Source organism: Saccoglossus kowalevskii, chromosome 2 (genome assembly GCF_978046115.1).
Source record: "Saccoglossus kowalevskii chromosome 2, keSacKowa6.1, whole genome shotgun sequence".
Classification (NCBI taxonomy): Eukaryota; Metazoa; Hemichordata; class Enteropneusta; family Harrimaniidae; genus Saccoglossus; species Saccoglossus kowalevskii.
Window position 1 is genome coordinate 8,608,035 of NC_140642.1, and position 11,365 is coordinate 8,619,399.

Genomic DNA, 11,365 nt, shown 5'->3' on the forward strand with positions numbered 1-11,365 from the left:
TTGAATTGCAGTTCTCTATATGCATACATTAATTACATGTAATTACTGTTTAATTGAATTGTAAATTTTATTTGGAACAGATTCCATTGCACATCTTGTCATTGGGGGTAATTCAAAGGATACTACTCAAATTGTACTATTCAGTTCCTCTGCAGGTATAGCCTGAAAACGAAGCATTTGGTTTTGTGTATCCATTTGTGTGATAGAAGCATTTTCTTGTACGTTCAGCAGCAGATATCACAGATATGTTTTATTTTTTATTATAAGTAAGTCTTCATGATTTTCTTCCTTATTCATCTCCCAGAACCCATCAAGAAACTTCAGTCCAGCGGATATGGACAGAATATTGGCATTGAAAACTTTTGAATAGAAATGTGTAATTTGGCATAATTGCATTAAACTGGTAGCTTATCATTTTATGATATGGTGTCATTGAATAGCACCCTTTATTTTCCATTCAGTTGAAGTTCAAAAAACGGGACCTATGGATTGACAGAGTGTGTGTCCGGACCTATATCTTAATACTCGGACCGACTATATCATACATAATATTATACGTATACACATCAATGTTTCACGATCTGATTCAAGATGGCTGAATGGTGGCTATTTTTGTGTTGAAAAATCATCAACACTTCTGGCATTCCGAAACCGGATCTCTGCTGTTTACATGGATTTTGTTCAAATTTGGTACATACATTAGACATTATGGGACCTTGATGCATGTCATTTTGTTTTTTCAGATCTGTTTCATGTCATAGACAGATGTATTGAGTTTGACAATCAGTTTTAAAATGGCCGACTGATGGCAATTTTGTATTTACTAATGCTGTTCCAGAGCAATATCTCAATAAGGACAAGTACTCGTTTACAGCAAAGAAACAAAACTTAAATATCACAAGAACAGAATAACAGTGTAGACAATGAGATATTAATTGATATTGCAGTTCATATTTATTTAGATGCCTAGTAACAACAATCACACATACAGGACTTTCTTTAAAGTTGCAGAGAAAATAAGAGAAATGATTTATCTGAAAACTAGCTGATAATGAAGTCCAAAGATTCAGCAAATGTAGTGATCAGACAGGATACTAGCAATAAGAACTTTAATGCCCAGCTAATTCCAAATGCAAAGGTGCAGGGTGCTTAACACAAAGGTTTAGTCAGTTGCATGAATTACTGCCATCTCTTGAACTGCTTGTGTGCTAGTTCAGTGATTTCTGTAATTTATCCACATTTGAAAGGTAAGATACTCAGAAATGATTACTTCATGTAATATATTTTTTTTTAAATAACAGGTGATAAAGGTCACTTCTCAAAACAATAACAAAGTGGGTTTTGTGCTACGTAGAGTTCTCGTACACTATTTTATTTTCTACCATACATTGACTTTTTCACTTGGAGAAAATACTCGTTTGCGACATTGTGTCTAATTAAGTGGCTAATTAACTACTAGTATGCAATAGGTCTGAGACTGGGATTGATAAAGCCATAGAGGGCATTTTGCACCACTAGAGGTAGCTGTTTAGGATCAGCTATTCCAGTTGTCCATTTCATGTTTGTGGCAATTTTAACAATAGTGATAGCAGAAAGGGCAAGTATGCCACTAGAGGGCGCTAATTAATCCACACTAGTAAATCAGCAAAAAGATTGCTACCAAGCTGTACAATTGTGCCAAATTTCATGCTTCTACTCAAAAGTTCATGCTGTATCTAATGAAAAGTAAGAACTTTATCATAATCTATATAACACTGGGGAAATTTATTAAAAACAGCATCTTTCAAAGACCGCATTACCTTGCAACATCTTTATTTCGATGTTATAAGCTTAGTTTTGTATTTTTAGCTCCGCTGTCGACCTTGTCGAGCAGAGCTTATCATATGACTGATTGTCCGTTGTCCTGCGTCCGTCGTCTGTGTCAATGTTTTACTTTTTCGACTTCTTCTTGAAAACTACAAGCCTGAATGATTTGATACTTGGTGTATATGTACCTTGGGTAGACCTCTCTCGGATTTGTTCATTTCATTATCTTATCTTCAATTCTCTAATTTTGGTGAATATTTTTGTCATTTTTGGTAAAAAGTGATATTTTCAACTTCTTGTTAAAAACCGCAAGTCCAATTGCTTTGATATTACATATATAGGTACTACATGTGGACCTTTCTCAGATTTGTTCATTTTGTAATGATATCTTTAATTCTCTAATATTGGTGAATATTTTTGTCATTTTTGGTAAAAAGTGATATTTTCGACTTCTTGTTAAAAACCGCAAGTCCAATTGCTTTGATATTACATATATAGGTACTACATGTGGACCTTTCTCAGATTTGTTCATTTTGTAATGATATCTTTAATTCTCTAATTTTGGTGAATATTTTTGTCATTTTTGGTAAAAAGTGATATTTTCAACTTCTTGTTAAAAACCGCAAGTCCAATTGCTTTGATATTACATATATAGGTACTACATGTGGACCTTTCTCAGATTTGTTCATTTTGTAATGATATCTTTAATTCTCTAATTTTGGTGAATATTTTTGTCATTTTTGGTAAAAAGTGATATTTTCAACTTCTTGTTAAAAACCGCAAGTCCAATTGCTTTGATATTACATATATAGGTACTACATGTGGACCTCTCTCAAATTTGTTCATTTGTATGATGATGTCTTCAATTCTCCAATTTTGATGAAAATTTTTGTCATTTTTGGTGAAAAGTGATATTGTTGAATTCTTGTTGAAAACGGCAAGTCCCATTGCATTGATACTATGCATATTGTTCATTTTCTAATAATATCTTCTGTTCTTTAATTGAAATGTGCATTGCTAACAGCGGAGCTATCTCAGCCAAGAGGCTGCTTGTTTTTTAAATGTAATTTGTATTGTAAAGTAATTTAATTTTAATCATAGGTATTTCGCTGTTGCATTCTCACTTTGTTTTATATACCAAAAAAAAAAACCATGGAAAATTAGTTGGTTTGATGAAATGTAGTTAGACTTTACTTCTCTAAAAAATAATTGTCTTATCACTTTCTTAGACATGAATGTTTCATCAAAATGTGTGATAGAATACAACCAACATTAATCCACCAGTAGAAAAGAGTGAAATTGAAGACTGGAGACTCGTAGATAAACATTAAGGGATATACTTTATTGACCTAACTAGCCGACCACCAAATGTGACGTAATTCAATGCATAATGAATTGACGCAATGTTTTATGATGTTCTGACGTTATCAGATTCAAATACTTCAGCAATATCAGCACCATCCGGTAGGATGTCAGAGAATTGATTGCATGTACTCCCACATGACATTACAAAATTATAAGTATAACCAAAAATTAAGACATGTGTCAAAATTCCTCATGGTTTGATATTCTATACTTAATGGTGATGGTGTTTGACTCCAATCAGCACATTCTAATATGCTAAAACAATTATGTTATCAATTATTACTTTTCTTTTATGTGATTTAAACATCAAATACTGTTCGATTAGAACATTTCAGAAAGCAAACACTACTCCCTAAAACACCAGACTATGGATGGTCCACAAAGTAACAATTTTCTTCCAAATATTCAATCTGAATTAACTCCCCCCCCCAAAAAAAATGTTTCAACCTAAAACATCGGGATATAAATATAAACAAGTTCAGTAGAGCAACTAAAACATTTTATAATATTATGCCTTCCAAAAAGTTGGAATGAACTTGGTAATGATGGTGACCATCCAGAGCTAGCATATGGGAACAAATTTATTTGGAAGTTGTTACACACATATGAAAAAAATTCCAAAATATGTAATTACCGTAAAAAGTTTTTATGAGCAGGAATGTGATTATGAAAGATAAAATTCCATTATACAGGCTTTTGGTGTCTGAGTTTGCCATTCAATGTACCTAGCTATTGACACCAAGACTTGTGAAAGAAAGTTTAAATTTAATACTTCATTACATTCTGTTTACAAACGAAGATCTTTTTAAAAGGGGTATAGTTCAGACTGCATTGTGCACATTCTGCGAAGAAGAAAATTAAATTTAAAACCTTTTTTATATGTGTGAATTTTGGAAAAACTTTCTCCAGTGTTTCCAAAACTTCTTAATGTTCGTGGTCAAGCCTACAGTGAATGTCTTTGGTGACTCTGCTTTTTCTATGATTTATAACCACCATATGTTGATAGCCAAGAAAGGGATCATGTTATTTAACATATGCTGGAAAAAAACAAGTTGTCACAGATCTTACCTCACATACAAGACATCCCAATACATGTACTAGTATTTTGCATTACGTAGGAAAAACACACGAACAATTTATTGGTACGTTAGGGGCGCTGTATACACGCGAAACACATTAGTGATATCAGTGACCGTTGATCTCTCGGTCACAACCTTTAAAATAAGATGGCTACCCCAATACGTCAGTGAATATTGAGAGAGCCCGAGGCCGGTACCGGTTTTACCATATCGCTGTTTCCCAGTGCTGCTACAAAATGAGTTTTCTAACAAGTGACGAAGCTGTTGTAGCTTTTCAGAAATATTTCGGTGTGGTTTCGATCGGCAATTCTGCGAGTGAGAAGCACTGCAATGATACATCTCGCCACAGCGAGAACAATGGACTCGATGCAAATCGTGTTACATCGCCCGGGCACACTTACCGGCTTCGAAACAGAGTAATACCACTGCAACAACAAAAAGACTCGGCCAGCCAAAAGATTGAGACGGAACAAGCTCATACCAACGGAATAATTCTGGATTACGAAATTAGATCATATTTCTGGTTTTATTTATTCACTTTCGGGGCAGCTCTGGCCAATGAAGTATTCTTCATGATATTTCTACCGCTCTGCTGCTGGAACGTAACCATGCTGCTACCCAGGCGAATCGTATACACATGGATGATTTTGTTCTATCTTGGCCAAGGATCTAAAGATGTCGTGAAGATTCCTCGTCCAACTTCCCCACCGGTGATTCGATTGGATACAACCCAAGTGTACATGAAGGAATATGGTATGCCGTCAACTCACGCCATGCTGGGGATAGGGTTAATTGGAACTATTATGTACACCTTTGTAGAACAATATGAGGTATGTCAAGCAAGTTCATATAATTTTTCAAAAAATTACATAATTTAATTTAATTTACAACAATTGTTCATTTATTTTCTGTTTATGTACTAATACCCTCATTTACTAGCCCTGAGTACAGTCTTGTAGGTTGGCCTTCTTCTGCTGATCATTCGGAGGCCGAATGATCAGTGCATGGAGGTAATTATTACCTCCATGATCAGTGGAAGAAGGCCAACATGCAGGACTGTACTCAGGGCTACCTTATTTACATACACCAGAGATACAATGTCTGATGGCTATATGATTAGCCAATTATAAAAAATGGACATAGATCATTTACAATATCAGTGAACAGTGGTTTTAAACATATATTATACCTCAGTCATGGGGTACCTGGTATATATATATATATTATGTGGCTGTGTATATTCCATTTCCATTCATAGCACCTGTAAGTAATTAGGCATTTAAAGGCAATGTCTAGCATGGTAATACCATGAACAAACATTATCATTCACTGCTGAACCCTGATCAGTGCACAACCCTTTTAAAATGCTCATCCACTGAATATCTACTGAAGAACACAGAATGTTGTACATGTATGGGCATGCTGATATGTTTTGGGATATATAACAGCAGAAAAAGTCGCATAAAACAGCTTTGTGACCTTGATGACCTTGAGCATTGAATTAAGGTCAATCATAAACAAAATGCCCTAGTTGTTTAGAGCATGGATGTCTTAGTACATCCATGTTTAGAGCATCATGGAGGTTGTTTAGAGATGGTCATCACTGCTCATGAATAATTAATGAGCACCTTGACTTAAGCTATGTTCTCACACATCTAAAAAACGCTGTGTTGACACTGTTTTTTTGTTGTGCAAATATTAGATAATCTGCTGAATTGTCTGCTCGCGTTCTCACTTAGTAAAAACACTGGTGTTTTGCATGCACAACAAATCATATCACGGAAAGGTCAATAAACAAATGGAAAGGTCAATCGACAACATTGCGTCCCCTCTGGTAAATGCATTTGCTTTGTTTCCGGTTCTTCCGTGTGTTTTTACGCTCGAGAAGAAGGCAGCAACGATCGATTAATTGAGATTTCGAAGAGCAAGAAATCGCCAACTTGTTAGGTCGAACAAGCCCGAAAAATGATCGGTTCATGTTCACGCTTTTTAACTTGAACTTCCAATAATATCTACAATGCAACTAGTGCTGTATTAGTTGCCGCTTCAGCTTGGCTTTTTTTTCCAGAATAAAATCATTCATGTACGTACGTCACTGAACTTGAACTTTTTAACTTGAACTTCCAATAATATCTACAATGCAACTAGTGCTGTATTAGTTGCCGCTTCAGCTTGGCTTTTTTTTCCAGAATAAAATCATTCATGTACGTACGTCACTGAACTTGAACTTTTTAACTTGAACTTCCAATAATATCTACAATGCAACTAGTGCTGTATTAGTTGCCGCTTCAGCTTGGCTTTTTTTTCCAGAATAAAATCATTCATGTACGTACGTCACTGAACTTGAACTTTTTAACTTGAACTTCCAATAATATCTACAATGCAACTAGTGCTGTATTAGTTGCTGCTTCAGCTTGGCTTTTTTTTCCAGAATAAAATCATTCATGTACGTACGTCACTGAACTTGAACTTTTTAACTTGAACTTCCAATAATATCTACAATGCAACTAGTGCTGTATTAGTTGCTGCTTCAGCTTGGCTTTTTTTTCCAGAATAAAATCATTCATGTATGAAAATGGATGACAGGATAACACGTCCTTAGACAGAATGATCCAGTACTAACTGAAGGTTATGTAGATTTAACCCCCTCCCTTTTCATGCTGCCAATCTGGCTTTCCACCCCGATCAATTCAAACAGGGCTTCACCAGTCTGCCATCCCAGGACTGTCTGTTATTGGATTTGACGTGAATATATTATTTCCTTATGTACGGTACATGCATGCATAGGGTCATGACAAGTCCAAAGTGGCGTAAAAGTGGCGTATTGCTTTGTTATGTGTGCAGAGTCGTCAAAAGTGTTATTACATTGGTATAATTTCTTTACCGGGTAGTATATTCTTACAAACAACACTATATCATGCCTCAAATTTCTAATGACTGCATATATTTATAATCTACAATCATATTTACAAATATATGTCTTGTTTGAGCCAAGCTTAACTGGCAGTGTCTTAATTTTTTGTTATATCTGAAATAAATATCTATCTATGTAGATTTTCACACTTTTAGCTGGGGCCATGAAATCCCGCCTGATTGTGAAATGATTCTAAAAAAAACAAAAAATGCCCGTACGGTAATATGTTTCAACAAGGCACATCACATCACACTCGGCAATATTTGAATCAATGATCAATGCAAACATGCTTGGTTCATCTTATTCAGTGACAGTGGGGTGAACACCATTTCATTGTCCAATATTGGAATTTTGTTCATGGATTTCTCCTTGCTCCTGAAAAAAGGCGAACTATACCGGTTTACCAGCCTTGTAACCAATAGTTTCTCTTTGTGTGTGTGCTCATACGTTGTTGGAATGTTTTATATACATGTACAATAAAAGCTATACAATGTGAGTTTTCCATAAAATGTTTTTTTAGGCAGAAATTACAATGAAATCTAAACTAACATCACAAGTACATCCCTTATATATTCATGGTTGTAAATGTACAGTACCCAATGCTTTCCGATTGTTGAAGAGAGTGATTTCACGGAGTACCACAAATTTATGTAACACGCTTTGAGCATCATTTGCCTACTGGAAATCTTTATTTTTATCCACTCAGAGTCACAGTTTATCTTGGAAAGTTTGAGCTTTGGCTCAATTTTACCGATTTACTGTCTTTTGAGATATTAAAACTGTTCAGCCAATATCAAGAACTATCATTAATATGATAAGCATTATTGTGTTCAAGAGAAATTTAATTTATTAAAATAAAGAGTATAATAATTCAGTTATTTTTTATGATAGCTGGCACATATATTTACAGGATTCTCATAATTCTTTGTACTATTGCAGTTTCCTGTCATACCAGCGTTGGTTATATGTTTCCTATGGGTTGCATTGGTGTGTGCAAGCAGACTCTACCTTGGAATGCACAATGTCATGGTATGTACTTCTAGATATTTCCAATCTTCACACCTTTATGTGCTTTTAGCAACTATGCATCTTAACAACCATCTTAATCCAAAAGCTTTCACAACTATCTTCAGTTTATCACTTGATTACTGGGATTTCATTTATCGTGTCAGTGGTTTAATTTCTCCCTATTTGTATACTGTACATGTAATTAGCTAGGTTTTATTTTCGCTCATTGATTTTAATGCGCTAATTTAAAAGGGCAGTGGTTAGGGTTTTCATTTTTGTTCCAACATTTGTGCTTTCATTATGATTTTTCATGAAAACTGATTTTTTCTTTCATTTTTTGTTGCAAATTTTGATTAAATAAAATCTGTGGTCAGATACAGGAGTATTTTTTCTTGCATCTCATTTTCTCTCATTTGTAATCTTTGCCTATTTTAAATGATGATAAATAGTAATACCATTTGTGTGGCTTTTTTTAGCATTTTGTTATTTGTTACTGGCTTACAGTGTTCTCCCCAGGAATTTAAACCACTGTGGCAGACTAATTTGCATATCATTTGCATATCATTTACACCCACACAAAAAACAACATATATTTTCAAAAACTAAGTGGCACATATTTATAAACACTATTCTTTTGGGCACTTTTGTAATATTAATGTGTTCCGTCACAGTGCAAATTCTTTTTTTATTGGAGTCAAAATATTACGTTTCACAATTTAGCAGAGTTTGAATTTTAAAAAGAAACATTCTCGAATCAAAGTGCAAATGCTGCAGACTAAAAAGAAACAAATAAATTGAAAAAAGTTAAATAAAACTCATTTGAAACATTTCAGCCAGGATTATGTTCACGATTTTCATGATCTTATTTGCTACAAAAACATTTTCCTTCAAAAAATTGTTGTTCTTTATTTGTACCATCAGCTTCTACAACGTTTACATTTACAGTAATGAACGAACAAATAAAACTTTGTTTGTTTATATGAAATAAACGTAAAATTTGACGTAAATTACATTGCGGAAGTAAAGCGATGTCGTAGCACGATGTGTTGCTATGGATTTCAGATGAAAACTGCATAATGGTTTTCAAAATAGGTGATTAGCAATTTTTAGAGGGAAAAGGAATCTTGAAAGAAGAGTTTTTACACGATTCGTGATAATAAAAATTCAAATGTATTTTACCCAATCACGCAATAAACACGTTTTTTTAGCTCCGCTGTCAACTTTGTCGAGCGGAGCCCCGCACAGAAATTGAATGCTGGGGAGAACACTGGGATTATGTTTTCCTGGAAGAAATATAACTTCTGATTTTGCTTAGTCTTCATTGTCTCAATGAGTAGCAACTAGTGTAAAATACTTTATTTTAGCTGGAATTAATTTTCACTGAAAGACCTTTTGGGTTTTTTGCATGGGATTTATTTTCACTGATTTATGACAAATTGAATGTAAAATATAGGACAAAAGGTATATTCGCTGCATTTTATTTTCACTGAATCATTCCTTCAGCAAAAACGGCGAAAATTAATTCCAAGCGAAAATAAAATATTTTACAGTACCGGTGGTACTGGGCATTTCTAGAAAAGCCAGTGTAGTGGAGTTTTTTGCCTGTTGCATACTACAATGTACCATTTTAATTTAACAGCCCAATTGAGAAGATACAGGTCAATGAATATTAAAATGTATTTTAAAATGTCGTGAATAAATAATATAGTTGTAGTAATTTTTATTTCCTCATAAATATAATTTCAGAGATTCAAGTTCCTGTATGCGTGTCTGAATTGTTTGATTAATAGCATGTGTACTTGCATGTACATGAATGACAGGAATGTGTCTATACATGTAGTCATGATAAGTCTCTTAGTCCCAGTGCGGACTAAGTCTGTAAGCGAGGACTTATGGACTGAGATCCATGTGTCCATGCTTCGCAACCTACTGTAAATAATGAAATTGAATATCAGTGAAAATAAATGGTTTTACAGTATACAGTATCTCACATATGTCTGGTGCCAAACGTTCAAACTTCAAACATATACCGGTATCATTCATTCCACGATCCAACGTTTAATTCTAGTGCTGTATCTCTGACATGTGCTGACTGTTTATGTTCTAAACTTGATGAATACAAATTGAAGTTGTATACTTACATGCTGCATTGCATCTATGAGAAATGTGGTTTTAATAGAGTAAATACTGTATGCCCCTAAGTACCATTGTAAACACAACTTTGCTCATCAAACTATTTGATTCTTTTCAGGACATTGTAATTGGTCTGATATTTGCGGCTGTACTAATGGCGATATATGTACCATTTTTTGATGTACTAGATGACTACTTTGCATTTCACCCCAATGTAGTATGGAACGTTGCTGTTGTTACCATCTTTACAACTCTCGTTTATCCCGACATCACCGAAATGAATGCATCGCGCGAGTTGACTACTACCTGTTGTGGTACATCTGCAGGCTTTCTTATTGGAGCATGGTGTCGGCTTCAGTATGGTATTCATCCCCTTGATCCAGTAACGCCACCCCCATACGCTATTCCACCTCTAGAGCTGTCTTGGTTTCTACAAGCTACTGTCCGAACTGCTGTTGGTCTGGTTCTACTATTTCTCACAAGGACCTTAACTAAAATCACTTTCAATACCATTCTATCTGTTATTTTGAGGGTGCCATATACCAAGGCTAAAAAAACTGATATATTGCTGGTAGAGCTGTCACGAAAGTATATGCCTTATTTTGTTCTGTCCTTTAGTGCAGTGTTTCTTTATCCCATGGCATACGAGTATTTCAACATGGCATAGTCATGTACAACTTACATGCCATGCATTGGTATACAAGTATTTCAACATGGCATAGTTATGTACAACTTACATGCCATGCATTGGTATACAAGTATTTCAACATGGCATAGTTATGTACAACTTACATGCCATGCATTGGTATACAAGTATTTCAACATGGCATAGTTATGTACAACTTACATGCCATGCATTGGTATACAAGTATTTCAACATGGCATAGTTATGTACAACTTACATGCCATGCATTGGTATACAAGTATTTCAACATGGCATAGTCATGTACAACTTACATGCCATGCATTGGTATACAAGTATTTCAACATGGCATAGTTATGTACAACTTACATGCCATGCATTGGTATACAAGTATTTCAACATGGCATAGTCATGTAT

At 34.6% G+C, this 11,365-nt stretch overlaps 1 protein-coding gene across 1 annotated transcript; it reads left to right on the forward strand.

Annotated features, from left to right (window-relative positions):
• The first annotated feature begins 4,409 nt into the window (after positions 1 to 4,409).
• Positions 4,410 to 10,972, forward strand: LOC100367374 (sphingosine-1-phosphate phosphatase 2-like). The gene is made up of 3 exons (XM_006818764.3): positions 4,410 to 5,080; positions 8,104 to 8,193; positions 10,424 to 10,972. Exons 1-3 carry the CDS (start codon positions 4,487 to 4,489, stop codon positions 10,970 to 10,972), a joined length of 1,233 nt encoding a protein of 410 aa, XP_006818827.2. The 5' UTR covers positions 4,410 to 4,486.
• The last annotated feature ends 393 nt before the right edge of the window (positions 10,973 to 11,365 follow it).

What these genes read in the sequence shown, in the direction of transcription:
- LOC100367374 (XM_006818764.3), top strand. Translation starts at nt 4,487, where the DNA reads ATGAGTTTTCTAACAAGTGACGAAGCTGTTGTAGCTTTTCAGAAATAT. An exon ending in CCTTTGTAGAACAATATGAG is followed by an intron (nt 5,081 to 8,103) that starts GTATGTCAAGCA and finishes GTACTATTGCAG; the next exon opens with TTTCCTGTCATACCAGCGTT. An exon ending in TTGGAATGCACAATGTCATG is followed by an intron (nt 8,194 to 10,423) that starts GTATGTACTTCT and finishes GATTCTTTTCAG; the next exon opens with GACATTGTAATTGGTCTGAT.